At 60.8% G+C, this 20,182-nt stretch overlaps 1 protein-coding gene across 3 annotated transcripts; it reads right to left on the bottom strand.

The window, feature by feature from the left end:
- Window positions 1–197: 197 nt before the first annotated feature.
- On the bottom strand, window positions 198–19,503 carry AFAP1L1 (actin filament associated protein 1 like 1). Of its 3 annotated transcripts, none has more exons than XM_041489869.1 (19): window positions 19,433–19,503; window positions 8,399–8,527; window positions 7,863–7,946; window positions 7,356–7,453; window positions 7,111–7,222; window positions 6,662–6,760; window positions 6,078–6,289; window positions 5,554–5,733; window positions 4,811–4,897; window positions 4,489–4,582; window positions 4,222–4,374; window positions 3,638–3,849; window positions 3,232–3,377; window positions 2,848–2,926; window positions 2,595–2,712; window positions 2,306–2,470; window positions 1,939–2,117; window positions 1,557–1,685; window positions 198–1,335 (listed from the first exon to the last, which is right to left on the bottom strand). In XM_041489869.1, the coding sequence occupies exons 1-19, from the start codon at window positions 19,446–19,448 to the stop codon at window positions 1,312–1,314; spliced, it is 2,316 nt and encodes a 771-aa protein (XP_041345803.1). In that variant the 5' UTR covers window positions 19,449–19,503; the 3' UTR covers window positions 198–1,311. The 3 variants fall into 3 exon arrangements, with proteins under 3 accessions (XP_041345803.1, XP_041345804.1, XP_041345805.1); XM_041489870.1 differs by having other exon boundaries at window positions 2,595–2,709; XM_041489871.1 differs by lacking the exon at window positions 19,433–19,503 and adding an exon at window positions 13,673–13,704.
- Window positions 19,504–20,182: the final 679 nt, after the last annotated feature.

The following is a 20,182-nucleotide window of genomic DNA, read 5'->3' as shown; positions in this document are numbered from 1 at the left end:
TATCCCTGGCCCTTGGAACGAGATGAGCTTTAAGGTCCCTTCCAACCCAAACCAGTCTGGGATTCTCTGATGTGCCTCCAGGGAGCTGCTCGTCCCAACAGCTACTGCCACAGGTGTGCCGAGCCCAGCCCAGCCCCTTTCCCTGGGAGCAGGAGTGGCATTCCCACCCTGATCCCTCAGCCACAGGACCGGGCAGGCCAGTGCCAGTGTTTTTATTAAAAGCTGCTTACCTAGGTACTAACACAGGCTGTGGAAGAGCGAGCTCCAGAGGTTAATTGTGGCAGTCCATAGCATGAGAGGGTGATGGCAACTCCCTTGTTCCCAGCATAAAAGCTGGAACCTTTCCATTCCTGACCCTTGTTTCTGCCCGTGCTGAATGACCTTACTCTATTTCACTTTTCTGCTCCAATAGCCCTGCTGTTTTGGTTTTTTAATTTTTAGACTTCCCTTTACTCCATTTTGATCACATGCCTTACCAACCTGTGTCTGAGTGCAGCAGCCCGAGTGTGAATGTGCTGTTGGCCAGGAGACAGCCCTGTCCCCTCCCCTGCTCCCCCCAAAAACCAGCATGGGACCAGGGCAGGAAGCTGGCCTGCCTCCATCCCCAGCCCTTTGCAGCTGTTTAGCAAAGCTAAAAGGTGCCCACTGTTAATTTGCTTTCCAGTGCTGACACTTGAGCTTCTTTCATTCCAAGGGAAGGCAGCATGCCCTCACCCTTACTGCCTGGAGGACAAGAAGGAAATATTGGACAAAGGCACTTGGTTGAGGCACAGCAGGCTCGAGCCATGAGGAACCCTGAGGTGAGACCCTGCAGAGCTGGGAGCAGTGAGCAGGGTGAACAACTGGCATCTCCGAAGTGGCTGGTCCTGAGCAGCTCCTGAATCCCAAAACTGAGGGGGCCAAAACCCCAATGAGTCCATGGTTGCTTTGGTAGATGTTAGCCTGGACACACGCTGATCCCCAAAACTGGAGCACCTGCTGGGCAGTGCCAACTGCCAGCCCCAGGCTCTCCCTCCTTCTTTCTGCACCCAGAGTTTGTGTCAGACTCCTGGCTCTGAGGCAGGCTCCCCCAGAGCTGGGTTTCCCAGTAGTTTGTGACCCTGATCCACAAGGAACTCCCTTTCCCCACCCGCCTCCCCAGTCCCCTCCCGGCCCCTTCCCCTGGTTTTTAGTGGTGGTGCAGCAGTGGTGGGGCTGGCAGAACAGCTCTTCCACCACGCCTTCCCAGCACCCTCCCAGTGTCTCAGAGAAAGGGGGCTGGCAGCTCCTCCGTGATCCCCAGTGTGTGTGTTCAGGGCTTGGCAGGCTGGCTTAAGTCTGCTTCTTTTCCCATTCCTGCAGAGAAAGGAAGAAAAAAAAAAAAAAGGGATGAGAAGACATCACTGAAAAAGGAACACTTTAAGGCATCCCTCCCAGCTGGGGGCTTTGGACCCAGCATCTTCCAAGCATTTCCATCACCCACCCAGCCCTGCACTTCCATGATTTTATGACTAAACAAGGGGCAAAGACTGAGATTTCCTGCGGGGCCAGAGAGGAGAGGGAGAGCTGAGCAGGACCTTGGCTTTCCGCAGCACGCTCCCCGTGTTGGCAGGGATGATGGAGGGGCTTCTCTTCCTCAGCTCTGCCGCACAGTTCACAGGGACCAAGTGCTCAGGGGGGCTCCCGTTTGGCTTGTTTGTAGTTTCCTGTGGAAAAGGGGGAGCAAGAAAAGCTCAGCAAACCCAGGAAGCATTGACAAACAGATTAAAAAAAAAAAAAAAAAGGCATGAACTGTAATGAGATAAAAGTTGAGGTGACCAAATTCAACTCACACACCTCTGTCCTCAAAGGAACAAAGCCACAGGGATGTCCCCTCTCCCCTGTCCTGCTCCCCACAATACCCCAACCACTGTTTCTTGCCGAAGTCGGAGCTCTGAGTGAGGAAGAAGGGATGCATACCCCATTCTCAGCCTTGCTGGTCACGGCCAGCCCCAGGGCCGGCCCTCCTGCCAGCGACTGCTTCAGCTGCTCCTTCACTTCGGTCAGCTTGAGCTCCAGATCGACCCGAGACTCCTCCTTCTGCCGGCAGCGCTCCTCCAGCACCGCCACCCGCTGCTCCAGCTCCTGCAGCCGCGGCCCTGCTCGCACAAGCACCCAGCTCAGCAGAATCCACCCATCCTCCTGCACGGGGACACTAGATGGGGCTGCCAGCCCGGCAGAGCGCTGCAGCCAGCCCAGCTCCCGGCCACACTGTCCCCGCGGCCAGCCCGGTGTCGCCGTGCTCTGTGCCCGAGTGCCTGGCAGCGCTCGGATGGCCCCGACCTACCCGTGCTGCCCTTCATGGCTTCCCGCAGCTCCCGCTTCTCCTTCCGCAGCAACATCAGCTCGCTGCGGATCGATGCCTTCTCCTTCTCCAGCTTCTCCTTCTCCGTCAGGAATCGCCTGGCGTCCTCCTCGGCCCGGTTCTTGCCGTACCTATACTGGTTGGCACCTGCAGGCACGGGGAGAGCCCATGAAGGGCTGCACCGATGGTACCCGCGGTCCAGCTGAGCCTACCCCATCCCTGTGGGGAACTGGCCAGGAGCCCTGGCGAGCTTTGTGGCCCGGGGACTCACTGGACGCGTGTCTCTTCACTTTGACTTGCGGGTCCACCCGCCGCGACTTCTCGCTGCAGGACGAGGCGTGGCGCTTCACCTGAGCAGCCCCCGGCCGGCCCGGCTCCTCCTCCGCCTGCTGGGAGGAGAGAGAGTGAGCTGAGACACCTGCAGGACCATCTCCCAGCTGAGACACCTGCAGGGCCATCCCAGCCCGGCCACGGCTCCCTGGGACACTGTGGTGGGAGAGGATGAGCCATCAAGTTGTGCTCACCTGGACCTTCTCATAGGGGACATCATCGTACACCACCCGAGAGGAGTCCGCTCGCTGGTCCTGGGAGGAGCTGGCCCACCTGCAGAAGGAGGAGTGGGGTCTTCCTTTCCAGAACATCCTTGCCAGCCCCTCAGGGAGCCCCTCCAGCTCAGAGCGATTCCTGCATCTCATGACCCCACCCTACCACAGGCTCTGTCAGCACTGATGAAACCCTTTCAGCTTCCCATCCTGCCCTAGGGAACAACCCCTGGGGCACTGACTGTCCCTGAGATCCCAGCCACAAACCACAGCCCAGACTGTGCCTGTTCCAGGGACTCCACAGGGCCAAGGATCACCATGCCCACCCAGCACCCAGCCCCTGGCACAGCAGGAGCACAGCCTTACAGGTAGGAGTGTCTCACGGCCGTCACGATGTTGGCAATGGTCTCCACATCCACGTAGTCGTAGTGCAAGGCCTCTGGGGCTGTCTGGGAGCCTGTTTCCACCAACAGGAGACCCAGCCAGCGGCCCAGGTCTTCAGAGCAGCTTGCCTGGAGGAGAGAGGAAGAGTTGGGATCACACCCAGCTCCCAGCCCCTCATCCTTGCTGCCTCCTGACAAAGCCCTGCTGTGCACAATCCCCCTCTGTGCACCAACTTCCCGCGCAGCTGCCCCATCTCACCCAAAAGGTGCCCTGAGCTTTCCAGGGGAGGGCAAAACAAGGCACTGCTTGCATGGGGCGTTGATCACCCCAAGGGCTGCTCCTCCAGCCTGGCAACCCCAAACTCAGTCCCCCATCCCACCCTGCTCACCTCCAGCGCCGTCACCTCGTGCCCGTGGCGCAGGATGCGGAAGGCGAAGGGGTGCTTGGGGCCCAGCCCCGGGAGCACCTCGCAGCCGCGCAGGACGATGGCGTTCACGTGCGTGCGCAGGTCTGTGCGGTCCTTGTGGAAGTACAGCGTGTTGCCCTTGAGGCGACACCAGCGCTCCTTCCAGCACTGGTTCACCAGCACGCTGAGGTAGCCTGGGGGTGCCAGGGGAGGGAAGGGCATCAGCGCCTGCCTGGCTGTGCCTCAGGCAGGTTTTCACAGGAGAGAGCTTACAGCATGGCTTCCTGCTCATCCAGCCCTTCTGTGCCTCAGTTTCCCCCCAGACAACCAGCTGGGCCCAGGGGAGATGCCAGCTTGGTACCACAAAGTCCCCCCAAGCCTGTTTTTGGGGACATGGGTGACTCCTTGCCCACTCATCACTGGAATTTGCAGAGCCAGGCCTGGGCAGCATTGTGGCAGTGTCACACCCCCTCAGTGAGCTCGTCCCCACCCCTGACCCCTGCAGCCACGCTGGGGGAAGAATGTCCCTCCCCACTGATCCCACTCCACTCCCAGCCCGCACGAACCGCAGCAGGGGATGTCCTCCTCGGTGGAGGAGGTCTGGGTGTCCTCGGGGCACGGCTTCTTCTTGGAGAAGCTTATGATCCTGGTGATTTTCTTCCCTGCTGCCCGGCTCATCGAGCCCTTGAGGTCAGCCAGGCCGCTCTTTTTGCCTTTCCCTGAAAGGACAGGGTAGCTGTGTGACCCAGGTGCTCTGGCATCCCACCTGGCTGCAGAGGATGCTGCCCAGCTGGGAGCCCTGGCAGGGTGGGCAGTGGGGACAGGGACTGTACCGTGCTCTCCGTGCTCCCTGCGGGTGGCTGGGGACCCGGTGTCACCCATGGCTGCACTGTCCGAGTCCGAGGTGTGCTTCTCCTGGGACAGCCTCTGTGGGAGAGCAGAATCCCATCAGCACCACCCCCAGCCCTCCATCCCCCTGCACAGGGCTGGGACTTCCAGCTCCTGTTCCCCTTTCCAGCTCTGCAGAACTGCTGTGAGAATGGGAAAGGCTCCTCGTGCAGCCCCAGGAATTTGGGGACCTCCAGCCCTGTGTTCCCCAGGTTTGTCCACAGCAGCCCCACACAGCCCCTGGACAGGGCCCCCAGAAACCGTCACCTTGTCCAGCTCCATCTTGCACGGCATCACTGGGGAGGTGGGGGCTTCCATCCCTCCTGCTGCTGGACTGCTGGCTTCCTTTATCACCTGCACAGACAGCCCCTGCTGTCACTTCAAAATGACCCAAGGGCCAGGGCTGCCCTCCCTGGCTCAGCTCCTTCACTACCAGAGCCAGGCTGAACCAGAGGGACAGGTCCTGGTCCCCACAGCTCAGGGCAGCACACCCAGATCGGGACTGCTCACACCTTGGCCCCTTCAAAACTTCAACCAGTATTGTGGATTTTGTCACGGATTTTGGAAATCTCAGAAGGGACAGACTTAGGTGCCAAGCCATCATCACCATGCCAGCACAGGACACCTCGTGACTCCTGTTTGAAGGTGTGGCATGCCCTGAGTGTGTAAAACCCCCCGTTCTCCCACATTTGGGGTGACAGCTGCGTTGCTGGTGTGCTCAGAGGCTCCTTTCCCACCCGCCGCCCCTTCCCCGCAGCCCCCGCTTCCCGGCCCCGAACAAAGGCAGGAAAGGGCCCTGGGGAAGAGGAAGGGGAGAGCAAACATCCCCCCAGCCGGGGCTATCAGCGCCGGAGCCGCCCAGGCCCTGGGAAGCGGCCGATAAGAGACAGGAGCAAAGCCCCCTTCCCCTTCCCGCTGGGCAAGGCGGTTCCCAGGGCAGCCCCCTCCCCAGCTCGGGCAGGGAGGATGCCAAGGGGAGTCTGTGGATGCCCCTGGCAGAGCAGTGGTACCTTGAGCCACTCCTCAGCCTGCTCCTTGCTCTGCACTGCCAGCACCAGCGCCTCAGCCCCCGGCAGCGAAAACCGCAGCTCGTGCTTCTTGCGCCGCCCGTCCTTGGGGACATAAATGACGTTGCAGGTGGTCAGGGGCACCTCCACGTGTGGCTGCCGGTCCTTGGAGCTTTTGTAGCACTGAGGGAAGTGGAGAGAACTGCTCAGGGCTCAGCCAAACCTGCCCGGCTGGCTGCTGTGCTGGGAGGTCCTACAGGTGGCACAGGGTCTCAGGGTCCCTTGCTGGTGGCACAGATGGAAGTGGCTCAGGCTGTGCAACAGCCTGAGGGTGCCCTCTCACTCCATTGTGTCCCAAAAATAGGGGAGTCCTCTATTCTCTTGCAAGGTAAGCGAGAGCAGCTGCTGCTTGTATGGCAGCCTTGGGGCAAGAGCTTTGTTTGAACGCTGCTTTTTTTCCATCAGCTGGGGCTCAGCCACCCTCCTGACCCCCCGGAAGGTGTCTGTGTCCCCCAGGGCAGGCTCACCAGCAGTTTGCCATCCCGGATGATGGTGAGCTGCTTGGCCCACTGCCCAAAGCGCTTCTTGCGCAAGAGGAAGGCGCAGATCCGGCAATCCTTCACCAGGTTCATGGAGGCCTCCTCCGAGGGCCACTGGTGTGTCAGCTGCTGGCCCTTGCCCTCCTCCTCCTCCTCGTCGTAGGACTCGTATGAGCTGCTCATGGCATCCGAGTCATTGTCTGCAAGGAAGCAGGGGAGTCACCCTAAAAGGTGCCATACACCCTGCCAGGGTTCCCCATGCCCAGCAGGCTCCAGACAGAGCTGGGTGCCAGGAAAGGTGGATTCCATGTCATCCTCTGGAAACAGCAGCGTTTGGCAGCAGCCACCTGCACTTCCCTTGGAATCCCAGCAGGATGCTCGTGGGCCGAGCGCCAGCCCCAGGTGCCTCTACCCAGAGCCCTGGGCTGGTTTATTTCTTTGCAAGGCTCACACTTTGAAATCCTGCTTCTCCAGCCTCAACCCCAGCAGCCCCCAGCCCACTGCTCAAGCCCCACCTCGGGCTGGACCTTGCAAAGCTCTCCCCTCCCTGTTGAGGACACCCAGGTACCTACAGGAACTTTTCTGCTCCCCGTTTATCCTGGTGACAGGGTAGCTGCTGTCTGCATCCTCGTAATAGCCGTCCTCGATGGAGTTGGGGGGGCTGGAGCTGTCTGCAGGGGAAGCAGAGGGGGCTGGGGCTGGTACACCTGGTTTTCCCTCATGGATGCTCAGTGGGGCACAGCCAAGCACACCCTCCCAGGGCATCCCAGCACCGGTCCTCCTGTGGCTCTGATCTCTCCCCATCACCTCATTCCCAGTCTGGCTGGAGCAAAGAACTCCTTACAATACCAAGTGGGATGGAAGGGAGTGGGACAGGAGCAGTGCCGGTGGGAGCAGCGACAATTCCTTCCCCAGGATGAGCTGTCCAGCCCACTGAGTGTGTCAGGCAGGTGAGGGATGCAGTGGGCAGCTCGTGGGGCTCCCCCCACCCTCCTGCTGGCCCGGCTGGAGCAGCACTCACTGCGGGAGGTGATGTACTCAGGGGCCTTGCCAGGGCCCAGGGGCAGTGCTTCCTCGTAGTAATCCTCCGGAGGGGGAGTGGTGGGCAGAGGAGGAGCAGGATCCACAGGAACCTAGAGCAGAAACACCTCCAGCATGAGCAGGCAGCAGCAGGGCTGAGAGCCCCAGCAGGGCACAGGAAGGGTCCCACCCTGGCCACTGTCACCTCCCCATGCAGACCTGGCTTGGGGACAGCCAGGCACTTACAGGTTTGGCTGTCTGGCTCCCTGCCAGCTCCAAGCCAACAGTGTCGCTGGTGTCCCCCTCCTCCTCCTGCATGTCCTGCAGGTCCCGCAGGTCACAGTCTGCATGGGATAAACAGAGGGTGAGGGGAGCAGGAAAGCAGAGCTGGACATCCCAGCTGTGCTCTGCAGGGATCGCCCTCCATGGCCCTTCCCTGGGAAGGTGCTGGGAGATGGGAATCACTGCTAAACACAGCTGGAGCATGGGTTTCCTCAAGGCTGCTGTGCCCTGCAGGGATCTCCCTCCATGGCCCTTCCCTGGGAAGGTGCTGGGAGATGGGAATCACTGCTAAACACAGCTGGAGTGTGGATTCCCTCATGGCCAGCCCCAAACAGCTCCAAGGGAGCAGGAACAAGCACCCAGAGCGATGATGCCCACTCTGGACACAAGGATGTAGCTGTCACCTTTCTTTCAAAGGACCCCAGGACCAGCATGACCCCCGGGGCACCCCTCCAGCTCAGCCACACGTACCAAACTCCTCAAAGAGGGACTCCACGAAGCTGGTGCCGTTGCCCAGGGACGCTGTGTTGACGTACATGTAGTCCACATCCTTCCCTGGAATTGAGGGGGACGCTCTGAGCCTGGGGCAGGCACTGGCACCCCACAACCCCAGGGAACAGAGCAGGCCCTGGGGATGGATGAACCCCCAGGGATGCCGTGGCTCCCCCAGGAGAGCAGGAACGGGGGCTCTGTGAAAGCCCAGGTGCACAGTGCCGGCCTTCCCACGGAAACCCCTGTGCTCAGCACAAACCCCGGCAGGAAGAGCTCTGGAAGCAGCGTTTCCGCAGGGAGCAGGGAGCAGCCCTCCCTCCTGGAGCACGGCTGACGCCAGCCCTGCTCCCGGGGCAGGGAGGAGTTCAGAAGGGAAAGCAGGGAGCAAAATGTCCCGAGGGGGCTGAACAGGTGCTGGGCTCATCCCTGCCCTGCAGCAGCTTTTCCCTGCACTGCTGGGGACACCCAGTGCCTTTGGGAACAGCCACTGGCCACCACAGGAGAGGGACACAGACCTGCAGGTGGCTGCAGCTTCTGCAGGATGGTGGAGACAGCCAGCTTCTTCTCCTGCGTGGTGGCACTCAGATACTCGTGGTCCAGCAGCTTGAGCAGAACGCTGAGCTCTGGCAGGAGCTGGTCCAGCACTGAGGGGAGCAAGAAAAATCCAATCAGCCAGGGGTTGTTGGGATGCTGGGATTAGGACAAGGCAAAATGGGCTAGAACTGCAGCAAACTTGGAGCTCTGGACGGGGCAGAAATAGAGCTGCAGTTGATCCCAGGGCAGGGTCCCTCCTCTTGGCAGCCACCAAACACCCTCTCAGCACAGCTGGGGTGGCACACAGCTGGCTTTGGGTCTCCAGGGACAGAAGCAGAGGCCAAGGGTCACCACAGAGGCAGCTCGGACGTGCTGACTGATGGGGATGGCTCCCAGGAGGGGACAGCATGTGCCCCAGAGTGTGGGGACATCCTGGCTGGGCTGTGGCTGTCCCCACACTACTCCTTGGCACGGCACGGAAGCAGCAAGGGCTGGCACAGGGTATTTCCCAGAGGAAGGGAAGGATTCTGAGCCTCTGATGGGATCCTCCTTCCTCATGTAAAGAACGTGGAGCCAAAAGCAGCACAATAAAAGTTTCAAAGAGTGAAGGAGAGCCCAGCAGGAGGGGCATGATGTGGAACAGTGCCAGCCAAGACGAGCCCCTGGGCACAGAGAAAATGTGCCAGCCCAAACTGCCACTGTCCCAGGACACAGGGCAGGATGTGGCTCACGAGGCTCTTCCTGCCTCTCTTCACTCTACCTCCACAGACCTCCTGCTTCCTCCTCCCCCCCCCAGTGCCAAGCTGAGCTGCAGCCTCAGCCCTTCTGGCCACAGCCCCGGGCAGTGCCCATCTCCCATGGGCAGGACAAGCCAGGACAGCCCCAGGCAGCAGGAGAAGCCTCAGCACTGCTCCAGGAGGAACGGACAGACCCCTCAGACCCTGGGGAAGGAGAAGGCAACCACAGGGAATGGGATTCCTGCTCCTGGAGCTGGAATGACACCCCACAGCCAACACACAGCCACGGGACAGGTCCTGCCCATGCTCAGCTCAGCCCCTGCCAGCACACACCTCCCATGGTGGGACCTACTGAGCCCCAGGGTGGGGTGAGCACCCAGCTCCCAGGGCCCCTCTGCACAGGCAGGCAGGGAGGGAAGAGAGGAGAATCCTCCCTGGGATGTTGCAGAGTGCTGCACAGGAGGGATGGGATCACGTCCTGCTGGTGATCTCCAGGAAGGTGAGACATCCTCCCTGCAGGGCTTGGCAGGGCAGGGGACAGCAAGGGAGCAGCTGGGACCAAAAGCCAGATTTCCCCTGCAAACATCTCGGGAGTCACCCACCCTCCTGCTGCCCCAGCTCAGCCACAGCTCCCACAAGGGCACGGGGACTGTGCAGGCTGCTCCCTGCACTGGCATTCCACAGCTCACCAAACCCCAGCCCGTGGGGTCAGCAGCATCCCCCCCACTCCCAGGACACCCCAAACCCCATGCCATGGTGTCAGCAGCATCCCCCCCCACTCTGAGATCACCCCAAACCCCAGCCTGTGGTGTCACCAGCATCCCCACCACTCCCAGGACAGCCCAAACCCCAGGCTGAGGTGTCACCAGCATCCCCAGCACTCCCAGCACTCCCAGGACACCAGCCCATGGTGCCACCAGCATCCCCAACCACTGCCACGTGTAGGACACGTCCCATCACAGGCACCAGCTCCGTGTCAGGGCTCTGGGCCAGCCAGGGGCCAAAGGGCAGCCTGGTTTCTATTAATAGTGCCCCAGCAGGCAGGGAGGGGGCACGGGGACCCCGCTGGGCACCAGAGCCGAGGTGCCCGATCAGCCAGGGCTGCTGGCAGGGGCTGAGCTCAGCAGCAATGCCCCGAGCTGGGCACACTCAGCACGGACAGAGAGCTCTGAAGGCGCCTTTGTTTCCCCCCAGCTGAGCTGTCCCCTCCGTCTCCCTTGTTAAACATCCTCCAAAATACAAGGGGGGAGGGAGGGGGCAGTCAAAGAGGCCTGTGATCCCAGGAGGGCACGCTGAGCAGAGCCTGGGGGAGCCCAGGGAGGCAAGGAATTAATTTCCTATGCTCGTTAGGCTTCCAGGCTGAAGGAAATTAATGGGGGGCCTGCAGGAAGCGAGGGGAGATTGCTCCAGGGGTGCAGCAGGGAATGGTGGGACACCCAAGGTCACTTGGCAGGCAAGGACCAACACAGACAAGAGCTGTGGGAGCGAGCACAGAGCCACAGAGCTGGCCCAGGGGACAGGGACACATCTCCTGTGCTGGGTGGGCACTGCTGCCAGTGCCCCTGAGGGCTCTGAGCCCGGGGACAGGGGCAGCAGGACAGCAAAGGGCTCCTGGGGAGGAAGGCTGGGGTGTCAGAGTGACCACAGGTGACACACAGCCCCTGTGTCCCCTGCTCTGGGACACCTCCAGATGGAGCTGGCAAACGGCTCCCACCTGCTGCTTTCTGCTGGGGCTTCTCCTGCGTCCAAAATCCGTGGGACCACCCCACTGCCCTGCATCCAGGCTTTGAACAGCCAGGGACAGACAGGGACACCAGGAACGCCCTCCTCTCCACGTCTGCAGCAGGATGGGAGATGTCCATGAGCTCTGTGGCCCTGGGAAGGCCAGGACCCATCCAGCAGATGGCTTTAGCATTAACTAACAGGCCTGGGGGAGCCAGGGTGGCTCTGCTGGGATGGGGTGACCCAGGGGACAGCAGCAGGACACTGCTGCCATGCAGGACACCGGGGCAGTGCTGCCAGATCCTGCCCTGGCAGCAGCACCAAGCACGGTGCTGCAAGGGAGCTGCATCCCCCCCTGCAGCCCCCCTGTCCCCCCCAGAGCAGGCCAGCTCTATTTTTAGAGCCCACAAGTGCTGCCCTGCTCAGGGAGCCTTTTCCCAGCACACAGATAAGGGCTGGACACAGGCTGCAGCTGCAGAGCCTCCCTGCCCCAGCACAGCAGCAAAAACCAGATCCTGCTCCAGTAACGGCAGAGGGGAGGAAGAGGAGGAGGAGGAGGAGGAGGAGGAGGAAGAGTCCAGCCATGCCAAAGCAGGAGTTTCCTGGTGTAGAGACCCAGTTTTCGCAAGGGGAGAGATAAAACAATCCCATGGAGGTGTCACTCCAAGAAAAGCCCAGCCTGCAGCTTGAGAGAGCCCCGGGGAGGGGAGAGGCTGAATCACAGCTCTGAAATGCAGTGGGAGGCACAGGGACCCCCATCCTGTGTCCACAGCTCTCCTGCCTCCGGCCACGCTTCCTCCTGCGCCAGGTGATGCCTGGGGCCGAGGGGGAAATCGGATGCTGGGAGTAACAGCCATTGTTTGTAGCTAAAATAAAACCCAGGCACAAATAAATCCTTCCTGTGGGCAGGGCAGGGCCCTTGGCTGCTCAGGGCTCCTCACAGCTGCCACCGCAGCAAAGCAACCCTGAGAGCTCCTGGCGTGTCCTAAATACGGGGGGACAGCACCAGGGACATGCCAGCCCCTGGGGAGCCCTGCAGGGAGGTAAATCAGACCCAGAGCTGTTCTCTGCAGCACACAAACCCTGCTCACTGCCCACAGCTCGATGTGCAGCCACCTGCAAGAGCCCTGCAGGGCTGGGACGTGTCCCCGAGCCTCGCTGGGTGTCCCAGCACGGCATCCCCAGAGGGGTGAGATGCTGGAAGCCCCTCCAGCCCCAGCACTGCTCTCTGAGGAAGCTCACGGCCTCCTGGGCACTGTGCTGAGCTCCCAGGGCAGCTCCTGTTCCCATCCCCACTCCCAAGGAGGTTTCTTCCCGCCGGGGAGGAGGAAGTGCCTCGGTGGGGGCGGCTTGGCGCTCCCAGAATTGTTCCTTTGTGCAGGGGACAGCAGGACGGAGCTGCCTGCACCCTGTCCCCGGCCACTGCCCTGCCAAGGGGGCACGAGAGGGGCAGCGCTGGGCCCCGGAGGTGGCAGGAGCCAGGCAGGCTCTGCTCCCATCACTCAGCACCTGCTGGGTGGGGGCAAACTGGGATGGGCTGGGAGGGCCAGGAACAGCAGCCTGGAAAACACCTCCTCCTCCTCTTCCTCCTCCTGCCAGTGTGTCCTGCTCCAGGCCGGAGGGGTTTCAGGGAAAAGCCAACCATCAATGATCACTCTTGAGCCCTGGCACCATCCCCTGACAGTGGAAGATTTGCTGAGGGGCCACTCGGTGCACATGAATCATCTCCTCCCTGCAAACAAGGGCCCCTTGAGTGGGGAGGATGACTCTGCATCCAACAATTCCAGCAGGACTGAGCACCCGGGGCTGGCTCCTGCCACCCTCCAGCTGCCCCTCCCTGGGCTAACTCCATCATCCTGCTCCCACTTTGGGTGCTGCAGCATCCCTGCGTGCTGGGGAGCACAGGGCAAGCTCAAATCTCAAGTCTGAGCACTTCCAGCATGCTGGCAGAGCAGCCAGGCACAGCCCCTGGGGCCCTCATCATTGTGGCCTTGCAGTAATTAATATCCTTAGCTGACAGCCTTGGAAAATCAATCCTGGGAGGTGAATGTGGAACCTGATTGCTTGAGGGGCACAAAGCCCCCTGGTTCTGCCCCCAGAGCAGCAGCCTCTCTCCTTACACAAGAGCTTGGAGGGCTCCTCCATCCTGGGAGAGGGACAGATGAGCCACCAGAAGGGTTAAAAAGCACAAAGGGTGCCTGGCTGTGCCACCAGAAGGGTTAAAAGCACAAAGGGTGCCCTGGCTGTGTCACCAGAAGGGTTAAAAGCACAAAGGGTGCCTGGCTGTGCCTCCTCCAGCAGTGCCCCATGTGCTCCACACACCCCAGCAGTGACAGCAGCTCTGGGGATCCCTTCCCAGCCCGGCTCCAGTGGCACCAGGTCACTCCAGCAGTGGCACAGAGGGTCCTGGGCCTGTCCCAAGGCTCTGCCAGCTCAGGCTCCTCTCTCCAGGACAAAGAGCCCTGCACAGAGCCTTATCTCACAACCTTGCCCAGCAGAGACCAGCCGAGCCCAGCCCAGAGCTGCTCCCCCAGGCAGGCTCTTCCCAATCCCCTGCCCTACCCTGGCCCTCAGCACCTCCCAAAAACGGGAGAAGAGCCAAGGGAGCTGTGGGACACCCCTGGAGCCACAGCTCTGCCCTGCACGGGGGAACTGGACACAAGCAGGAGCACACTCCTTGCCGGAGCAGACAGCCTCTCACATCCTCCTCCCGCTCCTGCAGGAGGAAACAGGAGTCCTGAATAGAGGGAAGTGTAATTACAGCTGATGGAGCGTGCAGAGGGCAAAGATTATCACCTGCACTGGTGTCCCTGGCAGCTCACACACTGCAGGAGCCATCGCTCACTCCGGGGGGGCACAGAAGCCTCTTCCCTGAGTAATGAGATTAAATGGGAGCAAGGATTAAATGGGATCCCAGCCAGGCCAGTGCCAGCAGGAACAGCCCAAGGGAGCGGTGCTGAGACCCCCAGGCTGGGTCTGGGCTCTCCTGGTGGTCCCACACCCTGAGCACTGTGGGCTGTGGGTGGGAGATCTGCCCCTCAGTCCCAGCCCCTCACCCTGCACACTCCCCTGGGTACCCCAGTGCTGGGGCAGCGCCTCCCCAGCACAGCCATGGGCCACCAGAGGGACAGAGGCTCCCTGCAGTGACATGGCTTGGGACAGCCCCTGCCGGGCTGCAGGGCATGTCCTTCGTGCCAGCAGCTTCAGAGTGCCGCAGGTAATTATTAACAGGCTGATTAAATCACCAACGAGCACCTCCCTGCGACCCAGGCTGCCCATGACCCCCCAGTGCCCCGTGCTGTGGCAGGACCCCTTCTCCAGGGGCTGTGCCCCCCTTCCTCTGCCTCCTGGAGGAGGTTGTGGCTGTTTGCTTTAGCTCACCCAAAGCAAACTTCATCCCCCTGGCCTGGAGGCTGCAGCCAGCCCCAGCCCAGAGGAGCAGGGGCTGGTTCCTGGGTCGCCCCTCTCACAACTGAGCACAGCCAGATGCTGAGCAAATAAAATCACCCAGGTGAGAGATCTGAGTGACCCTGCTGTGTCCCCAGAGAGGCACAGGCAGCCTCCACACTGCTCCTAACGCCAGCCACGAGGGGGTTCCAGCCCCAGCTCAACACAATCAGCTCTGGAAAATCACATGGAGCATGTTTAGTACTCCCAGACTAGATTTTAGAACTCAGTGCCAGGCCCAAACTACATTTTAGAACTCAGTGCCAGGCTCAGACTACATTTCAGGACCCGGTGCCAGGCTCAGCAGGCTCATGGCAGGATGCTCCAGCCTGGGAGCTGGGCTCAGAGGCTGCTGGCTGGAAAACAGATTTAAATAATGAATGAAAAGGAGAGGTTTGAGATGCCCTTTAAAGGAATAGTCAGGCAGGGGCGAGACCTGCTGAGTAATGTATAAAAAACAAGCTTCAGCCAGAGGAGAGATGTTAGGATTACTCAGGACCCAGAGTAAACTGTGTTTCCTCCAACCAAAATTTTGGTGTCGGCCTTTTCCAAACAAACTCCAGCAACAGGTTGGCCTGGGCTCCTCTCCAGAGCTGGGAGAGGCCCTGGGCTGGTGCCCCAAGCCTCTGCCCACCCCTGTGCCCACCCTCCGTGGTGGGCAGAGCAGTGGGAAGCCTCCCTGGGTCACACCTTCCTGCCTGTGGGGACCTGGAGCTGTCACCTCCCTGTAGCCCTCGGTCTCCTCCAAACCTCAGCCTCCAGGAGAGCTGGAAATCCAGCTAATTGCAGGAATTCCAGTTAATTGCAAGAATTCCAGCTAATTGCAGGGATTCCAGCTAATTACAGGGATTCTAGTGGGAAACCCCAATTCCCACCAGTCCACGCCACCACCCAGGACTGGATCCAGCCCCCACATCCCCAAAATCTCCTCTGGTGGGGGTGGAAAGCTCTCTGCACCCCAAGAATCACTTCTCCACATCCTGTACATCCCCATTCCCCAAAGCCAAGGTCCAAAACGCCTTGGATGCAATTCCCAACCTGCTGCAGTGAGACGTGGGGAGGCCACCAGAGCTGGCACATCTTGGGAGGAAAAGTCACCAGGGGAGCTTGTGACAGGATCCTGAGCAGGAGAGCAGGATTCCAGCAGGGGATGGGCAGGGATTTACAGGATCAACTTTCCCAAATCCCCCTGCACTTTCCCCAAATGCCTTCACCAGCAGGATGTGGATCCTTTAGGGAGCTGGTGGAGGAGAACCCACAGATGCCAGTGGGGGAAATATCCTGGCCCTGGGGCACGGAGACGTGGCCAGCCCCAACCCTGGCATCCCTGCCCTGACCCCAGCAATGCCCAGGAGCTCAGAGCTGTGCTGAGGGGTTGGGACCCTCTCAGTGGCCACCTCAGCCCTGTCCCCAAGTCCCCAGGCCGGGGCACAGCAGAGGGTCTCTGTTTGTGGGGGCTGGGGCGCGCTGCCCCGGAGGACCCTCGGCCAGCAGGATGAGCGTTATTTTCTCAGCCCTTCCCTTTCCTTCCCTTGCCAAGCTCTGCTGGGAGCATCAGGTGCAGCGGCAAGGCCACCATCCCACAGCATTTCCTACCCGTTTAACCCCTGCAGGGCAGGGCTGCAGGGCCAGGGAAACCGGGATGTCCCAGCGGGAAAGGTGACAAGGTGTGAGCGACCGCTCCGGTGGCTCCACCAGTGCTGGGAGGGACTGGCTCAGCTGCTTTTAACTGTAAAACCAGCTCTCAAACCTGTTGCTACTTAAGTTCTATTCCTTCTTCTGCCCTTCACAACCAGTTTCCCAAAATTCTGGACCACGTAAAAAGAGCAGCTGTTCCTCCATCACAAACTTAGGTGGGTTTAATGCTAAAAAAAAAAAAAAAAAAAAAAAAAAAATTATTTCGAGCATGGAAACCCCTTGCAGCAAAGCTGTTTTTGTTCCAAACTGTTACGAAATGTCAGTGTTTTCCCTCGCCTGCCAAAGAGCAGGCTTTGATGCCATGGCAGGCTTTATCAGGAGCAGGAAAGGAAGGAGCTGCCGCGGGGGGAGGCTCTGAGAGGTTATTTTATCCTTCCCCACTGCAGATTGTCAGCCCAGAACACAGCCAGGGACCTGAGCTCCCCAAATGCCGCTGCTTCCAGCGCCTCGGGGCGATGACAGGCGGCTGCTGCCTGCCAGGGTGCCCTCCCTGCTCTGTCACCTCCTGGGTGCCCCGGCTGAGGTGCCAGCCCCTTGTTTGTGCAGGGCTGGCAGTGAAAGGTTTCCAGCCCCATTGTCTTGTCGCTGCTCTGGGACAGTGACATCGAATCGATATTTTGCAGGAAAGAGTTGTGTCGTTAATTTGAAGGTTCCTTATACGCAGGAGATGTGTTCCTCAGGAGGGAGTGTGAGCTGTGCCAGACTAGATAACAGGGAAGGGTTAAGGGGTTAGGACACAAGTCTGGGAAGCCAGAAACCACTTCAAGCCTCCACTCTGCCCCGCTGTTATCTCCTGTCCCCAGCAAGTGATTTGGCCACTGAACAACCGGCAGAGCTTGGGTCGAGCCCAGTGCTCTGCTCTGAAAAGGCTCCCCACTGCTCGGGATGAGACAGCTTCTTCAAAACCTTAAACAAAGTTTTCCTGGGCAGGGATAGGAACCTCCTGCAGGCCCGTGGGAGCTCAGGCGCAGCAAAGGGCACGGCAGCCTCGCAGCTCAGCACGTTTGCACAGGAAAAGAGCATTTCCAGGTCAAGAGTGGGAAAGAGGCAGGTTTTCCAGGCAGTGCAGGCAGATAGGACAGTCCCCAGGGCTCCTGGCTGGGGGACACTATCCCACAGTGTCCTTCCCCTCTCCAGAGCTGCCGGGAGGCTTCACACCGATCCAGCCTTTCCCTGCTACAGCCGGCGCTGCACACAGCAGGAGATTGGAAAATCCAGAGGGGCAAACAACTCCAGCACCTCATCAGCACCTTCATCCCACCTCCCACCCTGTTCTACCCACGCCGGGGGGCTCAGCCCCTTCCCCACCTCCCCCGGGCTGGGAACAGGCGGTTCCATGGAAGGAATGGCTGCAATGCAGAGCAGAGCTCGGCACTTGCCCGGCGCTAACAGCTGGCCCGGGCTGTGCTCCTCAGCACCCCGAGCCCTTCCTTCCACCGGCAGGATTCCTGCTCGCAGGAATGATCCCGGCTCCCTCCCAGCCGCCCTGCAGCCTCCCCATTCCTGTGGGCGAGCTGGAGCCAAGTTTATCCCTGACACATCTCCGTGGCTTTGCTGGATTTAGAGTCCAGATAAGTTTGGGGCAGGACCTAAATTCTGGTGGCTCAGAAGGTCAGGGAAGAGACACTAATGAGGGAGGAGAAGCCACGTGTGAGCACAGGCGTGTTTGAGCAAAGGAGCCTCCAAAAGAACACTTTGGGAGGTGGGTTCTCCATCAGCACAACCTGCAACAACTCTGCCAACAGCACCAATCCCCCAGTCAGGCACTGGTGAGAGCTGGGCCATGTACTGGGTGCTGCCCAGCCTGCTGGGCAACGAGAAAAATCTGGCAGATGATCAAATCAGGATACAGCAGGGCCTGAGCAGAGCTCCAGGTGAAGGAAGGGGCTGCCAGAGAGTGGGAATGGGCACAGAGCTCCTGCCTAACGCCAGACACCCCTTTCACTGGGGAAGGGAACCTTCCCTCCAGGAGTCACAGCCCCCAGAGGGATTCAGCAGCTCTGGCTGATGAGCACGAAGGGCTGGGGGAGGTTTCCATTAGCGAGGAACCATCCAGGTGCCAGCAGCAATTCATCACAAGCACTCAAAACAAAGCAGGCAGGCGCTGCTGTCGCTGCCGTGGCAAGCACCAGTGAGGGAGATAAAAAGGCTCTTCGCTGGCAGGGTCAATGTGGAGAGCCCAAACCATGCCCAGACACGGCTCCCTCAGCTGGGCATCCCCTCCTTCCCTGCCATGAGGTGCTAGGTTTGATTTTTGGGGTGCAAACAGAGAATTTCCCATCAGCCCAGACAGCAGGAGAATGGGGAAGCCGAGACCCTCTGCCCCCCTGTGCCCAGCAGTGATGTCCTCTGGCATCAAGTGTCACTGACAACACTCCCCTCCTGCCTCAGCTCCCTGCTCCAGAGCGGGCAAAGCCACCCTGGCTGGACACGGCCACAGGGACGGCTGTCCCTGTCACCGTCCCTGTCACCGTCCCTGTCCCCTCGCGGGCTGCAGGCACTGACACCGTGCCTGTGTTTGCAGCAGTCCCAAACTCCTCAGAGCTGTTTCCACTGCGGAAACGCCACCCCATCCTTTTACATCGGCAAGGGGAACTCTTGACCGCCGGCTGTTTGTGGTGCTGACCCGGGGCTGCAGACACGGCACTCCTGAGCGCGCTCCAGCCCCTGCAGCCACAGACGCCCCTGGCCACTCTCGTATCGCTTTTGGCCGGGATTTCTGCAGCACCTCCAAGGACAGGTCAAGGGCCAGCACCCCGTGCTCCACCATGTCAGCACCTGCTCCTCCCGTGCAGCCCAGGCTGCAATCAGCTGCAGCAAGGAGCAATCCCCCTGCAAACCTGCCCGTGCTCCCTTCCAGGACCTGGCAGCCCGTGCAGAAAGCCGGGACCTTCTGTGCAGAGCTGGCCCAAAGCCCTGGCAGGTTCATACAGATCCCAGATCAAAGCCCAGGAGCTCCGTGAGCCCGATGCCACAGGCTGCAGGCAGGGATCCCACACGGGTGGGAAGGAGCTGCTCCCAGCAGGGCGGGGATCGAGCCCTCCGCGGCTTTGGGAGACTCCCGGACAGGGAAAACCCTGGGAAACTCCCGGACAGGGAACCCTCCGAACCCATCAGCCCCACCGGGGAGCGCCACCTCCCTTTCCACCATCACAATTTCCCTTAACAAGCGCTTACACCCCACAGCCTCCCGTGCAGGCTCGTGCTGTTTTACCCATCCCAGCAGACACAGAAACTGCTTCCAGCCGCTGCCCCAGCCGGCCGTGCTGGAGGAGCGCTGCGGAGCAGGATCCCACATGGAGCCGGGGATGCGCGACCCGCGGTTCCCTTCGCCTGGCACGGGCATCCCCGCTGCCCTGCGCTGTGCCCGGGGAGGGGATGCCCTGCCCTGCCCGTCCCGTGTCCCCTTACCGCTGAGCCGGTCCATGGTGCGGAGCCGCGGCCGCCCCGGGAGCTGCGGGCGGGCGAGTGCGGCGGGCGGCCCGGCGGGGCCGGCTCTCGCTCGGGGCGGCCAATCCCTTCACCCGCCCCTCCTTCCCTCCCTCCTTCGCTCCCTGGCTGCGAGCACGGCAGCGCCCAGCACCGGCACGGCACGGCACGGCAGCGGCGACAGCCCTGGGCTGGGGTCCGCTGCCAGCCCCCATCCCCATCATCACCCAGAGACCCCCCACCCCGGGAAGGGCGGGGGTCGTGAGTGCGCCACCTCCACCTGCCCGGCTTGGGCGACTTCGGTTTAGGGGAAAAATCCCGAATTCCCGCAGCTCGTAGCGAGGAGAGCTCCCCCTGAGCACTCCTCGTGTCCCCCTCCCCAAAATCCCCTCCATGTCTGCTCCCTCCTGTGCCCGGCGTGTCCCTGGCCATGCCACTGTCATTGTCACTCCCCAGCACAGCCTCCAGGGAGATCTGGGCTTGGGAGACCTGTGGGACAGGTGACAGTGTCCCCGGCGTGGCAGCAAGGACAGAGGCTGCTGGCACTGCCAGGACAATCCGGGCTGCAGGGTTGGGACGGAGCAGTGGGGACAGCAGGCTGGGACAGAAATGTGATGAGCTTTCACACGTACCCAATTATTATCTCCTGGGAAAGCAAGAATTGAAATATCAGCTGTGAATTAGCAACTGGCCTGGAGAAATTCCCCTTTTTGGGGCAATTTCAGCCCAGGA

The sequence above is a fragment of the Pyrgilauda ruficollis genome, unplaced genomic scaffold (genome assembly GCF_017590135.1).
Source record: "Pyrgilauda ruficollis isolate IOZ18807 unplaced genomic scaffold, ASM1759013v1 scaffold97, whole genome shotgun sequence".
NCBI classification, from domain to species: Eukaryota; Metazoa; Chordata; class Aves; order Passeriformes; family Passeridae; genus Pyrgilauda; species Pyrgilauda ruficollis.
Note: the sequence above shows the minus strand (reverse complement) of the source record. Positions and strands in the feature narration are given on the sequence as shown.